The sequence below is a fragment of the Macaca thibetana genome, chromosome 6 (assembly GCF_024542745.1).
Source record: "Macaca thibetana thibetana isolate TM-01 chromosome 6, ASM2454274v1, whole genome shotgun sequence".
NCBI lineage: Eukaryota > Metazoa > Chordata > Mammalia > Primates > Cercopithecidae > Macaca > Macaca thibetana.
The window spans coordinates 105,202,780-105,227,337 of NC_065583.1; the positions used below are offsets into that span (position 1 = coordinate 105,202,780).

A 24,558-nucleotide genomic window follows, 5' to 3' on the forward strand; every position below is an offset into this window, starting at 1 on the left:
TTTTTTAGTAGAGACGGGGTTTCACCGTGTTAGCCAGGATGGTCTCGATCTCCTGACCTTGTGATCCGCCCGTCTCGGCCTCCCAAAGTGCTGGGATTACAGGCTTGAGCCACCGCGCCCGGCCGCATATCATCTTTTACTCAGCTACTTAAGTGGGAAAATACACATTTTACACATAATTAGCTTTTCAGTCTGTTAACTCATGGAAACCACTCAAATGAAATGTAATTAGACATAATTTTCACTACAATTTAGTCCTAATGTGAGGTCTAAGGGATTTCTCCTCATTGGATGCAAATCCCTAATAGATGGGAGTAAGAGGAAACAGGGTCCCTCTGGATTGCAGGGGCAGCTCTTTCATTTGACATGAAACTGAGTACCTACCTAGCATTGTTAAGCGCCCAATTCTGTCCATCAGCAGAGCAGACACGATGTTCCCTGGCAATACTGCCAATGTCCCCAGAAAGTTGACAAAATAAATCCAGTAGGCACTATAGTCATCATCAAAGGTAATCTGACATCCCGTCTTGTTGTGAAAAAATGAGCAGTTTTTAAATTCACTGTCAATGAATTTATATGGCTCAAAATCTGTAGAAACAACAACAAAGAGAATTCATTAAGTTCTTATCAGGCATGCACCAGTATAAGAAAGCCTATTGAGAATTCAGAGACGAATCACAGTATTGTAAATTCCTTGAGGGCTTTCAGGCCTGTGCTGGCTGGACTTTTTGTGTCTTCTGGCCAAAGCATAGGATCTAGTCTGGGTCTTCACATTATAAAGTAGCTGAATGATGAGATACCTTTGTTGAATAAAGGAATAAATTAAATTAAGGGGTCCAGCTATCTTCTTGTTTCCTATGGTTGGCCATTGCTAATTATATTACTTGCTTACTCCTTTACAATATTACTTTGTCCTAATTGTCATGCTATATAAAGACTATCACTATAGCACTAATAGTGTCCACACTACAATTATAAAAACAATTTGTTTCAAAATGTGCATGGGCTGGGTATGGTGCCTCACGCCTGTAATCCCAGTGCTTTGGGAGGCTGAGGCAGGAGGGTTGCTTGAGGCAGGAGTTCAAGACTAGCTTGGACAACATAGTGAGATACCATCTCTACAATAATAATAATAATAATAATAATAATAATAATTTTTTATTTGAGGCTGCAGTGAGCTGTGATTGCACCACTGTACTCCAGGCTGGATGACAGAGCAAGACCCTGTCTCTAAGGAAAAAAAAGTGCAAGAGTCAGCCTTATTGTTGCCATTTTATGAGACTCTAAGGCACAAGAAGGAACAAGTCTTTCCTGAGGCTGAATTTATAATTTAAAGTCTATGTGCATGAATCTACCGAGGAACAAGAGTCAGCCTCATCTGAAGGTCACCAGCATTCATTACTAATCTCTTCTTGAATTTGAAACCATCCAACAAGAGTTGCAGATGGTGGTGGTTTCTGCTAAAAGGCTGTGAGAATCGAAACTATCTTCCTTGCTGATCAAGATCTGACAAAATGTTGGTCTTCTGAGGTTTAATGGGTTAGAAGACAGGTAGATAGCATTGCTCAAAAAACAAAAAACAGAAAGACACCTGACCCCATTCTTCTTTGGAGCTAGGCAGAGCTGACTCTTGTCTGAGCACTAAGAAGGCAGGTCTGGCAACAGGGCAAATGCTAATGCTCCTTCCAATGCCAGGCTGTTATGCTGGATGCATTTTACAGGACACACAGACCAATGTTTGGGAGTGGGAAAGTGGAAAGCACAGGCTTTGAAATCAAATAAATCTGGGTTCAAACATCTGTTATTACTAGTTTTGTAACTGTGGACAAATTACTTAATTTTCCTAAGCCTCAGCTACTGTGAAAACTAAATCAGATAATATATGTCTAATGACCTAGAGTAGAAAACAGTATATAGGTGTTCAATCAATGCTTGTTTGCCTTCCTTTTCCCCCACCCCCAGGGAGTTTAAAATACCCCGTTATATGGATTTGGCTAAAAATATATCTGAGTGTAGCCACTTGTTGTCTATCTCTGTTGGCTATAGAGTTGAGGCATTTTAACAAACACCAGATTTTGAACCCAGGATTGTCAAAACAAATAAACTATAGGTTAGGTCTTTGCTTTAAAAATTTATTCATCAAAGGATTTTTGTTGTTTTTGTTGTTGTTGCCAACTTTTGAACTGTGGCAAGCTCCATTTGCACTAAATCTGACAAAGACAAACAATACAAGCCAATCTTCGATCCAACCTGATTTAGATAACTTGTTCCATTTATTCTTTAATATCCACTTCCCGCATAAGCCTCTGTCCACATCATCACAGGGTTATCACAGTGGGCCCTTTGACGAGGCCTCAGGTAGAGGCAGTACTAAGCAGCACACCTACCTGTGTTGTCAAAAACAGTATCAATAAATGTGCAGTTCTTGAAGTAGGTGTTGAGTGAAGTCACATCCTCAAAGGTGCAGGACTTAAAAACAGAGTCTTTGAAAGTTACAGATTTGAACTTGACCCCTATGAATCTGCCCAACACACAGAAAAATTCATATCAATGACTGTGTCCATCAAAGTTCAAAGCTAAGTCAAACAGTTTTAGAGATGGAATGCCCCACTGTCTTAATTATAAAGAACACAGACTTCTGGATTTTCTTAGCTCTCTGCTTTTTCCCCTTTTCCTTATCCAGGCTGACCTTTGCCTATCTTGTTGCTTACCAATAAAGAGATGACACTCCTAACTTCCCTTAGCTTTTTGCAATGTTGGTAAAAAGTTTTGTGGGGTATGCAACTGAAGATACTTTGGGGATTACCTGGGGCTGTTCTTTAGGTTTTAATCCTATTGTCTCTTCACATATATCTTTATTTGAATATTCTCTATTTGGGGTTAATGCCTCTAACTTAAGGATGACCTCCTACCCGATCTTTTAATAAAATTATTTTTCCCTAGCTGAAAATCCAGTCTTCTTCATTCTAGTGTAGGGATCTCCAATTATCCCAAAGAGACAGCATGAGAATTCTGTTTCATTTATATGAAGAATAACTGACTTGGGGTTGAAGAAACTCATAGGTGACACTCATTTCCAGGATAATTTTTCTTCTTACAGCCAACAGATAGTCCCTTCAACCAAACAGAATTATGAGAACTCTGCTCATTTTTGGAAACATGAAGAATGATGAAACCTGTTCAGGTTTCATGGGTGTTATAAGGGGGAATTCTATGTGGTAAAGACGGTAACAGTCATAATGATCATAACATCTTAGAAGAGTCCATGATCCAGGCCTTATCAGCATTGATAAGGACTCCCAGCAAACACAGATAAATATTCATTAATGTGTCTTGGTACTTTTTTAAGAGACTATGAACGTACACTTAGCCAGTCACTGAGAAGAAAATGCTTGTTCTCCTGGGGAAGGAGTTATTATGTCAATACCAATCTTATTAGGGGCAGAAAGGGACTGATCCAGTCACTGAGAGGATAATCCTTGTTCTCCTGGGGAAGGAGTTATTATGTCAATACCACTCTTATTAGGGGCAGAAAGGGACTGATCCTTCTAGGTAAGTAGGTTGATTTAAAAGCAATTTACTAACTATTGAGTACTTTCAAAATTATTCTCTCCCTAATACCCAATTACATGTGTTGGTTCACAATGCACTGTGGCCTGACAGACCAATCAGCTTAAAAAAAATCATTGTCCATGGTACATTACCTGGAAAAAATAATAATGATCTTGTTTCAATCCCCACTCCAGAGACCCAGAGTAAAAACATCTAAATGCACCAAAAGAGGCTAAATAATGGCATAGCTTTAAAAAGTTATCAATTTTTCTGTCATGGAACTGAATTTGGAAAAAGGAATGAATCAGTTTTATTTTTTGAATGGATAATTCAGAGAGTACACACAATGCACAATTCGAAAGGTTGAATGCAGAAAAAGTCAGTCTTTACCCATCCATCCCCAGGCCACAAGTTCCTCTGCCCAGAATAACCATTGTTGTCAGTTTCTTGTGTGCTCTTCCAGGAGCATTCTGTTTCTAAAGTACACCTGCTTTATCTCCTTCTAGTATACCTTGGAGGTTATTCCATATTAGTACATAAAGAGTTGCCATTTTATGATGCTGAATAAAAAGGCTATTTTTAAAGAAATGAATCTGTTAATGGTATTTCAAATTTTCCTGAAGGAGAAAAAAATTGTTTCTATGATCTTTTAAAATAAATGTGTAACATACGTGTTTTGCAAAAATTGTAATACTATTAAAATTAGTAATCATTATATTGTTAATGTAAAAAAGTTCTAAGCAGTGACTGAATATCCAGTTTAGAACTTTAATATATATTACTAAAAATATGACTGTCAGAGACACAAACAGATATTAGAAATTTCTAATGGAGTAACAATACTTTTGAAAGTCAGTTTTCACGCTGGCATCACAGAGGACTTGACGCTAAGCTTTCTGTGAAATGTAAGTGCAGATTCAAGTCAGTATTTTATGTGGGACAGTGAAGGTGATCCTACTTGGCTTGGATTATGATTAGTTCCTTCATTGAATTGCTAATTTGAACAATTACCTCCTAGTTAGTAAACCTCTTTTCCATTACACAGATCATAAGCATCCCACTGATTTCTTTTTCATCTTTCTGAACTGCTTTTTGCTCTGGGGAACTTTGATTATTTTAGAGTTTTACTTTTATCACTTTTGAAATCGGGACAATTTCCTAAGAATGATGCAAACTATCATGAACTTACACTGGCAATTATTTGTTCAGGCAACAAAAATACTTGGATATAAACAAGTACTTGGTCTACTCTTTTCCCTGTCTAAAAGAATGACCCAGGACCACCTCCCTGAGTTGGTTCTCTCTCGTCATCAAGAAATATTTCAGATCCCATAAAGGAGACCCTTCTATCTTTCAAAGCCCTTTACTTCAGGGAATGATTCCTATTCTCTAATTGAAACTCTTCCTGATGCAATTTGACCTCAATTCTGGATTCAGCATATTGGGAAGAGTGAATTCTGAAAAGTGGCTCTGTTTCTCGGGAATAGAAGACTCATATAATCACATTTCAGGTTTCTTCTGTGAATTAAATAATCCTATAGCCTGTCTTATTTTCCCATACTCTTCACTCTTCTCTTCCTTCTATTATTTTTGTCGTTCTCCAACATTGCTCTAAATTTTCTTTCCACGCTAGTCAAGTCCACTACTTAATAAATATGAAGCAACTTAGCTGCAAAAAATAGTTTTAAGTGAAATAATGGATACACTTGTACCTTTTATTTAAAGCCTATTTGGAAGTATTGAAATTCACCATGAAAATGACTAAATGCACAAACTAAAACAAACAAACAAAAAAAAAAACGATGCCTGTTTCAGTGCAGGGAAGGCTAAGAAGAAATGTTTTTGTGGATAGGTAGCAAATTAAATTATTTCAAGTTTCTAGACCTGCCATTGTCGTATTCCATTCCAGTATGAATCTGATTTTCCATTGTAAAGTTAATACTGAAATTTGCATATTTATCTCTCTGCACATTTCTGGTTAGCAATGCATATTCGTCGGACTGCAGATGTTTAATGACATCAGGAAACCAAACAGATAATCCATAGTACCTGTGAAGACAAAGAAATGTGAGTTTGTAAAGGCGCTAGCATGCCAGAGGCAATGAGCACCTCTCTGGTGTTTTCACAGTGGTAATAGTTCCTGGAGAATGGCTGGCTCCCTATAATATTATGAGTAATTCATCATACAGCAATCCATGTGTCCCTCTCCCCCAACATTAATCTGCAAAAATCAAGCTTGAGAGATGGCCTAGGGTTAGCTGGAGAACCCCAGGTATGTAATCCCTAAACCCTTCCTTTGGGAAGAGACATGCAGAAAGCATCCCATCCTATGCTCATACATGGTGCCTGGTCTGAATATGTCCTCCCAAAACTCATGTGTTGGAACTAAAACCCCAATATAATAGTATTAGAGGTGGGGGCTTTAGGAAGTGATTAAGTTATGAGGGCAGAGACCTCATGAATGAGATTAACGTCCTTATAAAAAGAGGTGTGAGGGTGCTGCCTCCCTCACTTTTCCCCTTCCATCCCTTCTACCACATGAGGACACAGTATTTGTCCCCTCTTGAGGACTCAGCGACAAGCTGCCATCTTGGAAGCAGAGACTGTGCCTTACTACACACTGAATCTGCCAGCGGCTTGATCTTGGACTTCCAGCCTTCAGGACTGTGAAACATAAAATTTCTATTATTTACAAATTACCTGGTGTGGTATTTTGCTATAGCGGCAGAAATGGAGTAAGACACCTGGCATCCTGGCCCCAATATCTTTCTCATCATTCCAGGCTGCTCTGAGAAACTCTCCCTCCTAGTCTGGTGGTACAAACTCCTGGGATCCAAGCGTGGTGAGAGCTCTTAAAGAATGACCTCTTTTGCTAATGGGGAATCTTTCTTGGTTGCTACACTGCTGTGATACTGCTATCCTGGGGGTAGAGTGCCAGTTCCCAAGGTAGTTCGAGGCTGTGAAAAGGACATTCGTGTTATTCTCAGAGATTCCAAGTTATTTCCCCTTTCTGCCTCTTGACCTCTAATGTGTTATTCTAACAGCTGTGTCATGCTGCTGTGCTGTTCAATACAGAAGCCACCAACCACGTGTGCCTACCAAGCAGTTGAGATGTGGCTAGTTCAAACTAACATATACTATAAATATAAAATACCACAGGATTTTGAAGACTTACGGAAAAAAGAATGTAAAAATATTTGCTAATAATTTTTATACTGATCATAGGTTGAAATGACAATGTCTCATGCCTGTAATCCCAACACTTTGGGAGGCCAAGGCAGGTGGATCACGAGGTCAGGAGATCGAGACCAGCCTGGTCAATATGGTGAAACCCTACCTCTACCAAAAATACAAAAATTAGCCAGGCGTGGTGGTGCATGCCTGTAATCCCAGCTTCTCAGGAAGCTGAGGCAAGAGAATCGCTTGAACCAGGGTGTCGGAGGTTGCAGTGAGCTGAGTTCGCGCCAATGCACTCCAGCCTGGCAACGGAGTGAGACTCCGTCTAAAAAAAAAAAAAAAAAGGGAAAGAGAGAATGAATGAAACAAAATGTAGCATTAAAATTAATTTTATCTATTTCCTTTTACTTTCTGTGTGTGTGTGTGTGTGTGTGTGTGTATGGCTACCAGAAAATCTGAAATGAACATCTGTGGTTCACATGATATCTCTATTGCACAGTGCTGCTCTGAAGTAGTACCTCCCAAGGTAAGGTCCCCGGACCAGCAGGATCATCATCCCCCACAAACCCAGGCTCCAGTGAAACCTGATTAATTAAAAACTCTGGCAGGGGAGTCCTCCAGGGATTCTTCGGATGCACATTCAAGTTTGAGAACCACTGCTCTAGTTTATCCCCAGTGACAAAGGGGCACAAGGAAAGAAGTGGGAATGGGCATAGCCTTTGCAGGAGGACAGGCTGGGTTTGAATACTGGTCTTGTTGCTTACTAGCTGCCTAAACTTGGGCCAGTTATCTAACCCTCAGTTGCCCATCTCTACTATTGGAATGATGGGAATATCCACCTTCCTGGGTGGTTGCTCAGTTTAAATGGGATGTCAAATATCTAGCACATAGAAAGTGCTCAGAAGACAGTATGAGTCGTTTTTATCATCATTGTCATTAGGATTCCAGAAACATCTGTGCCTCAGGATTTCCACCCCTTTTCTTCATAGTAATGACTGTGGGGGTGTGAGGGTAGTTATTGAGGAAGAAATGACTTAGGGATACAACATTTATGGCATTGTTCTCTAGTCACATACAAACCTTGAAATGGCAACAATGAGGAGGGCACATTACCCTAGAATGTCCATTATCAACGATGTTGGAGGGCTTTCGGTTAATTTGTCATTTATTTAGCAAACATTTACTGAACATGCACTAAATTCTAGGCACTGGCCGGGCGCGGTGGCTCAAGCCTGTAATCCCAGCACTTTGGGAGGCCGAGACGGGCGGATCACGAGGTCAGGAGATCGAGACCATCCTGGCTAACACAGTGAAACCCCGTCTCTACTAAAAAAAAAATACAAAAACTTAGCCGGGCGAGGTGGCGGGCGCCTGTAGTCCCAGCTACTCGGGAGGCTGAGGCGGGAGAATGGCGTGAACCCGGGAGGCGGAGCTTGCAGTGAGCTGAGATCCGGCCACTGCACTCCAGCCTGGGTGACAGAGCGAGACTCCGTCTCAAAAAAAAAAAAAAAAAAAAGAAAAAAAAATACTAGGCACTATTAATGTTCCAGGGATATAGCAGTAAAATAAATCATAAAGCTTAAAATATGATCAGTAATGAATTAGTAAACAAAATAAACAAACCAGATAATGATGATTACTCTTTACACCTTGACAGCAGGACTTCCTTCTTGCTTATCTTTGTCTTCTTTGTCTTTAACCCCTTGCTTAGGTACAGAGTAAGCACTTAATATAGGTTAATTTTCAGCCTTCCCTTCCTTCAGAGATTAATGGATTTTCTAGAGCTTGGGTGGGATTTACTTTACATATTCTAAGTCAACCCTCTTAATTTAGAAATGAGGAACTGAGACTAAGCAATGTCTGCAAGTCACAAGCCAGCCAAACCACCCAGCAGAATGGGCTGCTAGGTCTCCTGACCCCCAGCTTCCTTCTTTCTCCGTATTCCACCTCCTCCGGCACTGAGAAAGAGTGGTCATCTTTGATCACTTGCCTGGTTTGATTTAGGGATGTTAAGAGATGAAACTTGCAACATAAATGTTAGGCTCTATAAGGTACTGAGATCCTGCTGACCTGAAAGTGTAGGGTATTATCTACTTCTTTTCTAAACAGCAAATTAGGCAACAAGAGAGTTGTACATACACATTCTAAAGTGACTATGTCAGCGATTAGCAAATAAAATCTTGATATTTTCTCCCTATTTCCTCTTTTCTTAGAACACATATATGGCAGTTTTATTCATTTGGCAGCAACTATTTACTGAGCTGCTATTGTGTGCCAGGAATATACATTAGTGAATAAGACATAAACAAAATTATTATTATGTTTTAGAGATGGGGTCTTGGTATGTTGTCCAGGCTAGAGGGCAGTGGCTATTCACAGGTGTGATTATGACACACGTAAGCCTCCAACTCCTGGGCTCAAGCAATCCTTCACCTCAGCTTCCAGAATAGCTTGGAATATAGGCGCATGGCACCACACTCAGCTTTGAACAAGGCAGTTAAAAATTCCTGTTCTCATGGAACTTCCAGAGAGGGAAGCCAGAACTTTACTCTTTATACAGAATAAAGGAGCATTTTGCATATTAGAAGGTAGAAAGTGCTGTGGGGTAAAGTAGAGCTGAGAAGGGGATAGGGAGTGTGGAGGGGCTGCAATTTTTTTAAAAGAGAGGATGACATCACTGAGAAGGTAACATATAGGAAAGAGTTGAAGAGGGTAAAGAAATGAACTGGGCAGATGTCTGGAGGGGAAAGCAACTCAGGCAGAGGAACACTGCAAAGGCCCGAGATGGGAACTGTTCTAGAATGTTCGAAGAAGAGCAGAGAGGCTGGTATGGCTGGGACTGGGCAAAGGAGGACACGACAGAGAAGTCATGGGGCAAATCATCCAGGGCCTTACTGGATTTTGCAGATACAATTGGTTTTGCCACCTTGGCTTTATGACAAAACAAATAAAATAACTGGTTTATAACAACCACAAATCTCAGCAAACCTAAGCTGAAAAAAAATTTCTTCCTTAGCAGGTTAACAGCATCAAGCAATATAAGAAAAGAAAGCAGCATGGCTGGGAGTTACAATGTGGACACTGAACAATTTTGCTTGCCAAGAATTTAAATATCACTTACCCAAAGGACAGGGTGAACCAAACAATCGTAAGCTTTATTGTATTATCCCTGACTGGGTAGTTGAAACATCTCATAAAAGTCAACCAAATCTGTGAAATATTAGAGAGTTAGTTTTCTCATGCAGTTACTTAGTCAACCCCACTCCCCAACCCCTTCCACCAAATTATAAAAAAAGCTGAGTTGTCATTGGGTTGAATTCATTTCACCTTAAAATGTAAAAGCTAAAGGTAATTGGAATTTTCATTCTTCAGCTTCCTGGATGCCAATGGACAAAGCGACTCAAGACTTGAAGGTACCCTGCCACTGCCAAGACTCCTGGCCTAACTAACACTTTCCCTTTCCATCTTTGCATCTTCCCCAGATGGAATGTATTGGCTAAACGCTGGTCGAGAGGGATCCAATGACCTGGCTGTGGTCCAGGAGTCAGGTGTCAGGGGCAGGAGGAAAGAACCTCGCTCGTAGGGCAGGTCCAGCAAACCCCTCTTCTGACTAACCTCAAATGCAATAAAGTGACATGCAGGTCTTCATGGGGCTTGTTACTTACTCCGTATAGCTCAGTGCGGATCCGAACAAAACACCTCCTATACCATGTTCCTGTGTCACTCTCAATTTCAATCAGCTCATCTATTTGTTTAGGAGTTTTTATTTTGTTTACCTGTAGAGAGAAACAGATCAAAGTGCTAAGTTACCTTCTCTGAAGTTGCTGATTATAGACTTACAGTTTGTTTTTACAGGAGCAAAAACTGACTCTGGCAAAAAGTAGGCGGTATTTGGTAATCACTTCATACATATATGAGACCATTGGCATAATTATACGGATCCAAACAGCACCTAGAAGAACTGAAGAAGGAATGACTGAGAGGGAAAACCACAAATAAATGGGGGAAGGGCAAGTAGTAATAGAATAATGTGAAACCAAAATGCCCTCCCTGAACCATTACTACAGAGACACACATTAGCAGACTAAACATCCAGATAAGTTAGATTCTGGATTAAGAATTATTTAGCTTGGGCTAAAGTGAGTGTACACATTTTTTTTTCTTTGAAACGTATTTATTTGATGAATTTGACCCTTAACTAGTTCTGAAAGCATTCCCATCATTATTCTCAGAGCACCACTTCTGGTCCTTTTCTTCCTTTTCCCACAGCCTAACCTGCAGTGGCTAGTCAGCAAATACCCACAGGTAGCCACGATTCAAGATTAAGTGAAGGAGTTTTGATTGCAAGCATCAACATGAATTTATCAGCCATGTAAGGGAAATAAATGATAGAGGTTTAGCATGAAAAGCAGCATCTATGACTTCAGTTAGCCTCTTTTTGCTAAGGAAGAGAACCACAAGACAGGAGAAGCAAAGAGAATGAATCCTGAAAATAGAAAAAAAGGAAGAATGGGTCCTTTGTGGGCCTGGCCCGCCTTCTCCTGCTAATCGAGATTTACCTGTTTTTGATAAATCTGAGAGGACATGGAAATGTGTACACATTATCCCTGCCAGAGGTTTGAACAGGTTTTTCTGGACATCCTGCCAACATCTAAAGTGGCAACTCTATTGGCAGAATACAGGTACCTAGGCCAGTTTGAGACAGAGGTGGCTTGGAGACCCTCAGCACCTTTCAAATTATACCAAGTAGGCAGTGGCTTCTTTCTGGCCGGGTAAACAAATATGTCTGTACTCAGCAAAAATAATCTCTGGGTTAAATATGGAATTCCAAATCAAATGCAGTCAGCTCAAAATAATCCATGTAGGAATTGTGTTTTTAAAACTCTAGATTAAAAAAAGGTGTGTGTTTTTTTTTAAACATCATGGGATAGTCTTAATCCACTTTTGGGAGGCTTCCTCTTTTTCACTTATTGATGTTTGTTTGTTCATTTATTCATTGGCACCCATGCGGGATGCAAACATAGGCAGCCATGGGGCTCCAAACAATTACCATACAAAATGAAAAAAAGTACTCCAATGGGGATCTATATAGATGGGAAGGAAATACTGTTCAGAACAGCCCATTTAACCTGGAAGTGAGAGAGAGACTTCAGGAACTGCAGGCTTATAGAGAAATAACGCTATCTGCCATGCATGTAACCTGCTTGGAAGACATTCCAAGTGGGAGAAATATGTGCAAACAAATGTCCAGAGTTAGGAGGGAAAATAGTGTGCCAGGAAACTGCAAAGAGCTTGGGATTCCTGAGGGACAGCAGAAGGTCAGAGGGCAGTGAATAAGGAGGACTGCACCAAATCAACGGCAGTGGACTGATATTTAGGAGGTGGAATAATAGAACATGATGGTTTCTTAGACGTACCGAAGCTAAAAGAAATAATATAGTTTTTAGGTTTAGGTGGTGCTGGTGGTAGCTGCTGATGAAATTTAGGACAATGATAAGGCTTGGGGACTCGTTAGGTGATAAATTCAGATTTAAAGATGCCATTTTTCCCCACCCCTCGCTGCCCAAAGATGTCATTTTTGAAGGGCCTATGTAATCTAGAAGGATGCCCACAAAGCCCTTCAACCTGCATGTCTGGAGCTCAGGAGATTTGTGCATTAGGAGACATGCAGGAAACAGCTGAGATCAGCTAAGGAGAGTGAATAGGGTTAAAATGGAAGTTAGCTGAAAATGAAGTCTTGGAAAACAATACTTAAGGTAAGGGCACACGAAGAAGAGCTCCAGAGGAAACCTTAAGAGGGCCAGGCGTGGTGACTCACATCTGTAATTCCAGCTCTTTGGGAGGCTGAGACAGAAGGATCACTTGAGCCTAGGAATTTGAGACCAACCTGGATAACATAAGGAGACCCGTTGTGAATTATCTACAAATAATTCAAAAATCAGCCAGGTATGGTGGCACATGCCTGTATTCCCAGTTACTAGGAGGGCTGAGGCAGGAGGATCACCTGAGCCAGGGTCTAGCCTAGGCAACAGAATGAGACCCTGTCTCAAAAAAAAAAAAAAAAAAAAAGAAAACAAAAAGAAAAAGAAAAAAAAAAAAAGGAGACCTTAGGAAAATGCATGCAATTTTGCTGTACTGTAGATTTAAAAAATAAAAAGATAAATTTGTCATGGGAGAATCACATAACAAGTTTTTGAAAGTCACATATAAATGACTTTGAAATTATCAGTCACTTTTGGAGTATATCCATCTTATTCTCTTCTAACCTTCGTATAACAACATTAACACAGATTGCCATTAGTGGACTTGGTAACTCAACCCTTTTGGAAGAAAAGGCGGGTAAGTAGGGCAATGAGGCCCTACTGAGACACCTTCTCAGAAGGTCTGGTCAATAAAGGGTTTCTCTTCATCTGGCTGAGAAGAGTTAAGTGACGTTGTATACCCAGATAATGTCTCAAGATTCTTCCAGCCTTATGATCCTTTAAATTAAAAATTTTTCCCTCTCTTATACATCTACTCAAAAGAAGAGTCCTCAACAGCTTCCAGGCCTTAATTGAGGATATCCATTACTTGTCTTCATTTCTGCATTACACTGCAGAGAAAATTTTGCTAATTAAGAATCTGTGATAATTTGGATAGAGGCCAAATTGTAGTCTATCTTTACATTATGAAAAATTCATTTCCTAAATAAAATGAAATGAATAAATGAGATAGCAGGGGACTATTTAATCAGAAGTGATTTCGTGTGTTTTAAGAACTGTAATTGATGTTATGTATAGGCCACTGAAGATCTTATGTACGTTCCCATTTACATCTTACGGTAAGTCCCTCCAACCTATTGTAGACAAAACATTTTTAGTCTATTTTTTGTTTGTTTGTTTGTTTTTTTGAGACGGAGTCTCGCTCTATCGCCAGGCTAGAGTGCAGTGGCACCATCTTGGCTCACTGCAATCTCCGCTCCCTGGGTTCAAGCCATTCTACTGCCTCAGCCTCTTGAGTAGCTGGGATTATAGGCACGTGCCACCACACCCAGCTAATTTTTGTATTTTTAGCAGAGATGGGTTTTCACCATGTTGGCCAGGATGGTCTCGATCTCCTGACCTTGTGATCTGCCCACCTCGGCCTCCCAAAGTGCTGGGATTACAGGTGTGAGCCACTACACCCGGCCATTTTTAGTCTAATTATATGACTGCATATATCGAAAGATTTTAAACCATTGTTCCTTCCAAAACATTTCATGCAACCAATTTAAATTAATTTATACTGGCTTTCCCCATGGAGAATCAGCTTTGTAACTAGAGATGGAGGAATGTTCCATGCAAAGCAAACAGCAGCACCCTGGCAGTGCTGTATAGTAAGTCAAATGTCGAGTGCGAGGAGTTGAGGGATGAACATAACTGCAGAGAGAGGGGAACCAGACAGCAGGCAGGAAGGAGACTGGGAGGGCCTTAGTGTCCAGAGGGAGGGTTTCTGTCTTTATCCTGAGAGCAATGGGAAGCTGCTAGAATGTGAAACTGGGGTGTGTGTTATGTATGTGTGTGCCCATGTGCATGCATGTATAATAAAATGAAATATATATTTTTGGAACTCTATCTATGATTCTTTTATACCTTATGTTCATGTCAAGCTATATCAAGTTGAAGCCACATTCTTGGATTACCTTTCTCTGGCTTCCTATATAGCTACCTTCCTTTACCAAATTCTGATTAATTATTAACCTAAGAAATGGCCATGTGTGAAATGTCTGCCTTTATGTAGAAGTGTTATTGAAAATAATGTACATTATATTGTTCAATATCCCTTATAATAAGGCCTATGAATAAACTTTTCACAAATTAGAACAAAATAAAATTGGCCTTTCCTGAAAAGCGAATACACTGCCATTTGCTTTATATCAATAATGATATAATTTATTAAATTTATCCTTTGCTTTGGTTGTCAGGTGATATGGTTTGGCTGTGTCCCCACCCAGATCTCATCTTGAATTGTAGTTCCCATAATCCCCACGTGTTGTGGGAGGGACCCAGTGGGAGGTAATTGAATCATGGAGACAGTTACCCCCATGCTGCTGTTCTCATGATAGTCAGTGAGTTCCAATGAGATCTGACGGTTTTACAAGGGGGTTACTTCCTTTTGCTCAGCATTTCTCCTTGTTGCTGCCATGTGAAGAAGGACGTGTTTGCTTCCCCTTCTGCAATGAGCAGAAGTTTCCTGAGGCCTCCCAGCCATGCTGAACTGTGAGTCAATTAAATCTTTTTCCTTTATAAATTGCCCAGTCTTGGGTATGTCTTTATCAGCAGCGTGAAAATGGACTAATACATCAGGAAACCCAGAGATTAGTTTTATGTTCAGTTACATTGCTTTGATCCTTAGTGTAATTGTTTTCTCACTTATTCGATACTGTGGTTTTTTTTGTTTTCAATAAATAATTTTACAATTTACTATGTAGTCCAAGGTCTGTTACAGGCCTCAAGGTGGTCTTAATAGAGGCATACCTCTCTGAGATGTCTCTCGGACGTCTTAGAGAAAATGTTACGGGGCTGCTGTGAGTGTACACCTTTGTGGGGGCTGAGTGTCATTTGAAAAGGTGTGACCTGGCCGAGTGGAGGAAATGGTCCTGCAGAGGCTGGCTCTCTTCTGGTAGCAGGTCAAGGAGAATCAGCTGGCAGTCCCTACACCAAGAATCTCTTGTCCTCGGGTACTGAGTCTTTGAGTCAGAGAATAAGTCTGTGATGAAAATGCAGTCTTTCCACCTTAACCCCATTTCTTGGGTTGGTGTTATCATTTAATCAACCACAGAGCCCTTGAGTCCTAGATAGGCATAAGCGAGGTTGGCAACCTATGGGCCAAACACAGCCCTCCGCCTGTCTCTGTAAATAAAGTTTTATTGACACACAGTCATCCCATCTGTTTTAACATTGCCTATGGCTGCTTTTGCACTACAATGGCAGAGTTGAGTAGCTGTGTCAAAGACTATACGACTTGCAAAGCCTAAAATATTTACAATTTTTCCCTTGACATTAAACATGTTCCAATCCCTCGTGTTGAGGATTCTCTGAGGAGAAGACTCACCGTGAAGACCTTCTCAGGCTGACCCCGGGCTCTCATGTTGGTGTCATGAATTAACTTCAGAATCATCCAAGCTTCATCATGTTTTCCAACCTAAGAAATGAGAGAGGACAGTGAAGCGCTAGGAGTGACACACTTACTGTCCCTGATTTTCCAATAGCCATCTTGCATTGTCAGATCAAATGAGGTGTAATTGTGCAAATGTATCTCAGTACATCCCATTGGAACGCACAGACTATTTGGATATCACTGAATACCTGAGCAGTTCAAATAATGTGGTTATAACTAGAAATAGTATCTCCAGATGGTAAAATTTCACTATAAAACAATAAATCATGTTTTCTCCATTGAGTCAAGTTATTTGCTTAAGGAGAAACATGAGTGTTTTCTAGTCACGAGGCAGCTTTTTAACATGTTGGTTGTTGAAAGCAGGTCTCCATGAAACCAAACCCTCCATCATTCCATAATAGGAAGGGAAAATGTACCTCTCAAATAGGCAAATGTGCTTTCCTAAAATTAACATGGAACTTTTTCCAATAGAGGTGGGCTGCCTGAGTATCTGCAATAATAACTGTTACCTCCAACAAGAATCGTGGGCTTTCAGGCATGAACGTGAGGGCCACCACGGAGGAGACACAGGGGAGTGCACAGACGATGACAAACACACGCCAACTGTGAAACTGGTAGGCCGATCCCATGCTGAAGCTCCAACCTGGAAAAGGAGGACAGGGAGAGTGAGGGAGAGCTCCTCCTAGACAGCCTCCTGGGAACATCACCCAGGGTGCCCAAGCCATCAACTTATTAGTCAAGTCTTACTATCCACAGAGCAGTGAGCTGATCTGGGCATCATCCATGGTGGCCAGCTCAACTTTAAGACCCATAATGGCAGAGCTGAGAAGAAAGGTGCTTGGAACTAAAGGGGTCAAGGCCTAAGTATGGGGGTGCAGGTATGTATGTACCAAACCCCAAAGGCCAATGTAAATTTGGGATGCTCTTTCCAATAGACCACTGTACTAGTTATCTTTTGTTTGCTCTTCCAGATCACTCTCCACTCTTTCCCACTCTGCTGTGTGCTAGGGAATGGCTCTCTATGGACTGCATCAACTGGCTCCGTTGCCCGCTGGCTTGTATAGCTAAGTTTGAAGAAAGGAAGGAAGGCAAGAGAACAAAGTGAAGGAGGGTTGGGATATTTATTTCCCTTGCTTCCCTTCTGCCTTCCCCCTGCCTGGCTAGAGGTCTGGAAGTGGATGCTCTCATTTCGTAGGCCTTCTTCCACAGCAGCCACAGCTCTTGTCAGGGTCTGGCTACCTGTCCCTCCTGTTGCTCTTTGAGGCATAGGTGGATCCAGGGTGCTTTATTATTCCTTATTGCTTTCTCTGAACAGTTTTACATCTTTATAAAGAGCCCCTTCATTAAACTCTTTTCCACGGCCCCTTTTGAGGGTGTCACTAGCTTCCTGCTGGCACCCTGACCAGCACAATTATTAGGAATTGGCGGTTGCTGCATGTCTCCTCATCCACCTCATGCGATAGATCCACAGAATTTTACATTTCTAAATAGAACACTTTAACTTCTATATATTATGAAAAGAAAAAATTTTATATATTATAAAAATAAGCATAATGGGAGACAAACAGAAATCCTTTCAAGAACTAAAAGAAAGCTAATATTTGAATGAATATAAAATGGCTGAAAGCAAACCATTTTATATTCATTCAAACGAATATAAAATTCATTCAAATGGCTGGTTCTAAATGAGAAATAATGAGGCATATCCCATCTAATTGAAAACAGAGAGCAGATTTATAAAAGCATAGATGAATTATGTGAGGTGAAATTTTAATCTCTAGCAATGCTTGGAATTTATATGCCTTTTTGTGAACAACAATCAGATAGTATACATCCTATCTCCAGGAGACCTGTATAATTACTCATAAAATTACTTTACCTGGGAGCCAAGTGAGATTCTGAAGGTGATGTAACTTCCTCAAGGCTACAGAGCTGAAGTTACACATTAGTCTTTCCTGCCAGGATTTGAAACAGAATCTTACAGCCACACACAGCCTCATGTGTGTGCACGCTTACTCATTCTTAAATGCTGAATTTATGACAAATGATGTAAACATCAATGACATGCTATATTAATCTTAGACTATTAGAATCTTTCTGGGAATTTAATATATGAAGATAATATATTACCATATTAATTATATCATAAACTGTAGGGTGTATGATTGCTATGATGTTTTATGTAGCAGAAGTTCAAAACTCTCACATATCCAAAATGCAGAAAAAACCCTATGATGGATCAGAGAAAACAACTTGTTCACTTCACATTTGATCTCAGAGCTTCATATAAAGAACTTCTTTTTAAAAGCTTTAAATCCTATTACTTTAAGGGACTGAAAGAAAAAATAAAAGCTTTAGGTGGCTGAGTTAAGCAAATGCAATGTTTTAAATTTCAGGCCACAGCACATTTCATAAAGTATAGGGGGAAACAGCGAAGGCAAGAGAAGGGAAGGTCTCTGGTACCACTGTTCTTTTGTTTTTGTTTTGAGACGGAGTCTCACTCTATTGCTAGGCTGGAGTGCAGTGGTACAATCTCAGCTCCTGGGTTCAAGCAATTCTCCTGCCTCAGCCTCCCAATTAGCTGGGACTACAGGTGCACGCCACCATGCCCAGCTAATTTTTGTATTTTTAGTAGACAGGGGGTTTCACCATGTTGGCCAGGATGGTCTCGATCTCCTGATCTTGTGATCCACCCACCTCAGCCTCCCAAAGTGTTGGGATTACAGGCCTGAGCCACTGCTCCCAGCCTTGTTTTTGTTTTGCTTTGTTTTGTTTTTTTGAGATAGAGTCTCACTCTGTTACTCAGGCTAGAGTGCAGTGGCATGATCTCGGCTCACTGTAATCTTTGCCTCCTGAGTTCATGTGATTCTCATGCCTCAGCCTTCTGAGTAACTCTGGGATTACAGGTGCATGCCACCACGCCTGGCTATTTTTTTTTTGAATTTTTAGTAGAGACGGGGTTTCACTATGTTGGCCAGACTGGTCTCAAACTCCTGACCTCAAGTGATCCGCCCACCTCGGCCTCTCAAAGTGCTGGGATTACAGGTGTGAGCCACTGTGCTAGCCTCTGGTGCCACTGTTCTAATCAATTGTGGAGGAAAAGTTAAATATTAAATTTGAACTCAATTGAATATGGACACAAACAATGGTCACCAAGTCCCAGAACAGGTTGTGTGAGCCCCTTGAGGCATTCATCCAGCACTGTTTCGGAGAAATCTCTATTTCAATCAATTCCTATACATTAGTTATTGAAAAACAATAGACAATCACAAAAACAGGTTGACTTTTTTGTGTTCCTTGAGCCCAGTCGCAAAGGGCTCTCGTGACTGGGCCTCATGCCAAACAACTTGTTACAAAAAGAGTTAGGGTCCCAGAGTGCGCCGAAGCTTCATGAGACCGCTCCTTGTCTGTACATGGATCAGTGGCCGACTCTGGAGCCCAGGCTGTTGCTTCCCAGTCTGGGGGTGAATCCTCCATAGTCTTGTGAATGTAAATCTATTCCCTTCTCCCCTTCCCATTGCAATCTGCTTATTATATCAATCTGCTTATTATATCGTTTGCTTATTATATCAATTTGCTTATTATATCTGCATTGCCATTTATGTGGGATAAAGCTTGTTTACCCTTAAAGGTATTGTGTGTGTGCCTTTTCTTCTCCCCTCACGTGTTTCTCACACAGAACATCAATTAGTTCAGAAGGTAAAGTTTTCAAAGGCAAACAGGATGAAGTGATTTAACCAAAGAGAAAGTTGCTACAATGGATACAGCAGGAAGCTTCTTACGGTAGAATAATATTCCCTCACCCCTGAAGATGTCCTCATCCTAACCTGTGAATATGTTACCTTAATGCCAAGGGGCTTTGCAAGTGTTAAGGATCTTGAGATAAAGAGATTATTTTATATATACGGTTGGGCTCAATGTAAATACAAATGTCCCTAGAAGGAAAAGAGGGAGGCAGGAGAGTCACACTGAGAAAGGGAGATGGGTTGAGGGAAGCAGTTTGGAGAGAGATTTGAAGATGCTGTGCTGCTGGCTTTGAAGATAGAGGAGTGGGTCACAAACTAGGGAATGCAGGTGGCTGGTAGAAGCTGGAAAAGACAAGGACACAATCTCTCCTAGAGCCTCCAGAAGGAGACTCTAGAAGCCCTGCCAACCCATTTAAACTTTCGATCTCTAGAACTGTCGGATAATAAATCTGTGTTGTTTAAAGCCAATATGCTCACAGTGATTTGTTACAGCAGCAACAGAAACCAATACACTTCTTACAGTTAAAGCTTTCCTGCTAACTTGGCTGATAGAAGTTAAGTTGGAGAACTGTAGCATTCTCTATAAAACGTCAGGCTCCCTGCCCTTTTTTTTTTTTTTTTTACTTTGCATAACAAGCTTATTTTTTTAAAAGCCATATAAACAATAAACAAATTTTTAATCAGATCTTAACTTCTGTCCTAGAATCGTTCCATTAAGTTCTAGTCTATGAACACTTTTAGCTCAATAATCGTCATCTTCATCAGAGTCCATTACTTTTCTTCTGTTGAATTTCACTGTTGTTGTCTTTTCTGTTTGCTGGTTTACTTTTTTTAAGGATTTCTATTAAACCTAGTTCTGGGAAGGTATCAACCTTCTCGCTTAGTTGTCCATATCTTGCCATCTGTATAAGGTAATTCTCTACTGCTTCAGTTTTTTTAGGTTTTGCAAGTCCTAAGTTACTTAACCTGGCCCGGGGCCGACTGACTCAGAACTTGGGCTGAGATACAGTTTCTCGTTTCTGCCTCCCTGTGCTTTGCTTCCTGTTGGGCCGCATCGCCGGGATCCTGTTATCCCGGCGGGCTCAGACCCTGCCGCGCACCCCGCGGCGCTCTCAACACCGGGAACACAGCCGACCCTCACCTGTCGGCTGAACTTGGGTCAGAACAGCTGAATTCGGCCTGGCTGCAACTGCTGGCTCCAAAAGCTGAGATTGTGCTTGGATCCAGGCCTGGCAGGATGAGCCTGCTCTGGGCCAGCGGACCCTACATCCCCACACCCGGGCAGGTCCTGCACGTGGCAGCCCCTGCCGCCTGCCTACCAGGCCCCCCATGGGGAAAGCAGCCAGGCCACCTCGGAGCCGGCCACGAGGCTGCCGGGGAAGCGCCGGGCAGGCTCCCTGCTTTTGCTTGGACTTCTCCAGAAGCCTCTCTAAGGACGCCAGGCTCCGTCTTGACAGCTGGTCTTGGGAATTTTGTTCTTCACTCTTATTGCTCTGGAACATCATATCAGCTGGTGGAGAGACTGATTGCAACACGATTCCAGTTGGGCCGTTTTCAGCCTCCCAAGGAACTGGACCACAATGGAAACCCAGAAGAGAGCTAACTGATGAGAGCTGGCAGAGCAGTCCAGCTCTGCTCAGCTTAGAATCGTTCATTCCAGTGTAGACTCTTCCACCGAACAGCTGAAATTTAGCCTGCTTGTTGCTGTTGAGGTCCTTCTCTCCCTCATTGCTTAGCGTGTGTGCATATGTGTGTGTGACACACACATATAAACACATACATGCTGGTGGTGTCTCTCTCTCTCTAAAGGGTGTGTTGTCCACTCATTTCTCTCTCCATTTGTTTGTAATATGCTTATTTCCCCCAGTCTCCAAAACAATTTTATACCTTTTTCCATTTCTCGTCAAATCTCCAGCAGCCAGCTCCACTCCTGGCACTTGACCTCACTTCCTATTTCTTAGAGGAAATAAACACAGAGAGAACTACGTACATCTCATCTTCTCATTCCTGACTCTATTCACCCACCTGCCCCTGTTCCATCTCTCCCTCTTCCCTTTGGTTACAACAGATGAGCCATCCATGTGCCTAGCTAAGGCCACCCTGCTCACATGGGCGGTGGAGCTCATCCTTCTCTTTCCCTCAAGGACAGAACTTCTGTAAGTATCTGCCTCTCTCCAACCCTCATCGTCATGTTCTCTCACTCGATTTGATGGGTCATTCTATCAGCACATCTCTATCTGACACCTGAGAAAGAGCCCTTCCCCCTCTCCCACAGGCTTCTCCAGCTGCACTGCTGTTCCTCAGTTCCCCTTTACCGTAAAACTTCAAAAGGATGGTCTATAGCCAGTCTCCACTTTCTCCCCCAGTATTCTCACCCCAAACAGGCTGTCCCCAAATTCCACAGAAACTGAGCTTACCAAAGTCACCAGTCTTTGTCATATTTAATGGTTGCTTCTCTGTTTTCACTCCAATCAAACTCTCTAAATCATTCTGTATAGCTGTCCATTCCACTGTCTTTTGTAAAACTTTTTTCCCTTGGCTTTCTCATCACTATGTGTTAGTTTCGTTCCCACCTCACCAGCTTTCCTTCAGTTTCCTTAGCTGGCTCCTCTGACTGGCCCTTAAAGGTTGGCACACTCCAAATCTTGGTCATTAGTCATCTCCTCTGCCCATAGGCCCTTTCTAGGGGGACTAATCTATCGCCATGACTGTAAGTGCCACCTGCATGCCACTGTCTCTGAAATACATTCTTTTCTCTTCCCAGAGCTCCAGAAATATACCTTGACCTGCCTACTTACATCTTCACAGAGATGCCTAGTGGGTGTCTCAAAGTTACCATGTCTAAAACGGAATTTTGGTTTCCTGCCACACTCCCAAGGAAAACTCTTGTTGCTCTCTTACCCTTCCCCATTTCAGCACTGTCAGACCCCAGATACACATGTCAAAAACCGAGACCTCATTCTCATCTTCTTTTTCCCTCACAACCCCCAATGTTCAATCCATCAGCAAGTTCCAGTTCTAAAATATACCTCAAAGCCACTCACTTCTCCCTATCTCCATGGCACTGCACAGGTTCTGGGCGACATGGACCTTCCCCTGACCTTCAGCAACAGGCTCCTGTTTGGAATCCCTGTCACTCCTGGTCCTCCAGAGTCCATTCTTCCTATAGCAGCCAGAGTTATCCTTTTAAAATGTCAATAAGGTCACTTCACTTTGTCATTTGAAAGCCTCCCACAGCTCCCAGTACATTTGGAATGAAACCCAAATGTCTTACTATGGCACCTAAGGCCTATGTAAACTGCTTCCAATTCATGTATCTGAGCTCATCTTCTGCTGGTCCTCTAACTGGCTTGAGCCAGTCCCATTGACCTGCTTCCAATTCTCTGAACATAGAGCTTAATCCCATCCTAGGGGTTAAGCCTTTTTTCCTGGAAGCCCAGCCATGCATGAGAAAGTATAGAAAGGATGTTTGTTGTATTTTAGCCAGCCTTTCTGAGTTTTGAAGTGAGAGGGTTTTCAATGTTGTCCCCTAGGAGTCTTGGAATGTGATGTTTTCCCGGTCTGGACAGCTTTACTTGAGTATTTGCATGCATGGCTGCCTGCTTCGTCCCTTCCGGGATTCAGCTTAAGGTTGTCTCTTCAGAGAGGCCCACACACCAAATCCCACTCTTTATCACGTAGGCCTGATTTATTGTCCTGACAGCACTTATCACTATCTAAAGTTGTCATATTCACATATTGTTTACATATTTATTACCTGTCCCTCTCCCACCAAGAGAGTGGAACCCTGCTTTTCCTACTCATCAAGACCTCCTAAGCAAGTGCTAGTCCATAGGAAGTGTTCTTTTAATGTTTGTTGAACACACACACACACACACACACACACACACACACACAAACTATGTGTACATAAGCATGGGCAAAATCAGTGCAGGCTACAAGATCACAGACCCAGATTTTCTTTTGATTATTTTTCTTTCTGAATCTACACTAAACAGCAAAACAACCTTGATTCACTTTTTCAAATTAAGTTTGTATCTTCATAGAGTAAAACTTTATTTGCTTTTAGTTATATAGTGCTATGAGCTTGACAAATGCAGAGTCATGTAACCACCATCATTATCAGGGCACAGAACAGTTTCATCACCTCAAAACATTCCCTCCTGCTGCCCCTTGAGAGTCACCTCTTCCTCCAGCCCTACCCCCTGGCAATCACTGATCTCTTGTCTGTCTGTCCCTATAGTTTTGTCTTTCCAGAATATCACATAAATGGAATCATATCGTACATAGCTTTTTGAATCTTTTTTTCTTTTTTTTTTTTTTTTGAGACAGGGTCTCCTCTGTCACCCAGGCTGGAGTGCGGTGGCATGATCTCAGCACTGCAGCCTCGGCTTCCAAAGCTCAGGTAATTCTCCTGCCTCAGCCTCCCAAATAGCTGGGACCATGGGCAAGTGCCACCATGCCCGGCTAACTTTTTGTAAAGACAGAGTTCCACCATGTTGTCCAGACTGGTCTTGAACTCCCAGGCTCAAGCCATCCTCCTGCCTCAGCCTCTCAAAATGCTGAGGTTACAAGCATGCGCCACTATGCCCAGCCTTGGTCTGGTTCTTATACTTTGCATAATACAATTGAGATTTATGCAAACTGTTGCACATACCTGTGGTTTGTTCTTTTTCATTGTGTTGTAGTATTCCATTGTGTGAATATACCACATTTAGTCTATTCACTCACCAGTTGAAGGACGCTTAGATTGGTTGCAGTTTTTGGTGATTATGAATAAAGTTGCTATATACATTTCATACATTTCTGTGTGCCACCAAACTTTCCTTGGGCAAATATGTAGGAGTGGAATGGTTGAGTCACATAATAAGCTCATGTTTAGCTTTATAGCAGACTAACAAACTATTTCGCACACTGGTTGTGCCATTTTGAATTCCCACCAGTA

The 24,558-nt window shown here is 41.6% G+C and overlaps 1 protein-coding gene across 2 annotated transcripts in view; it reads right to left on the bottom strand.

Moving 5' to 3' along the window:
- Nucleotides 1-24,558, bottom strand: part of SV2C (synaptic vesicle glycoprotein 2C) — a 269,947-nt gene that overhangs the window by 54,213 nt on the left and 191,176 nt on the right. For both annotated transcript variants that reach the window (XM_050795667.1, XM_050795666.1), the window contains exons 5-11: nucleotides 16,377-16,510; nucleotides 15,802-15,891; nucleotides 10,395-10,505; nucleotides 9,851-9,939; nucleotides 5,437-5,601; nucleotides 2,388-2,521; nucleotides 385-588 (exon numbers count right to left, since the gene is read on the bottom strand). In XM_050795667.1, the coding sequence (XP_050651624.1) occupies nucleotides 385-588; nucleotides 2,388-2,521; nucleotides 5,437-5,601; nucleotides 9,851-9,939; nucleotides 10,395-10,505; nucleotides 15,802-15,891; nucleotides 16,377-16,510 (927 nt within the window). The remainder of the gene's footprint in view (nucleotides 1-384; nucleotides 589-2,387; nucleotides 2,522-5,436; nucleotides 5,602-9,850; nucleotides 9,940-10,394; nucleotides 10,506-15,801; nucleotides 15,892-16,376; nucleotides 16,511-24,558) is intronic.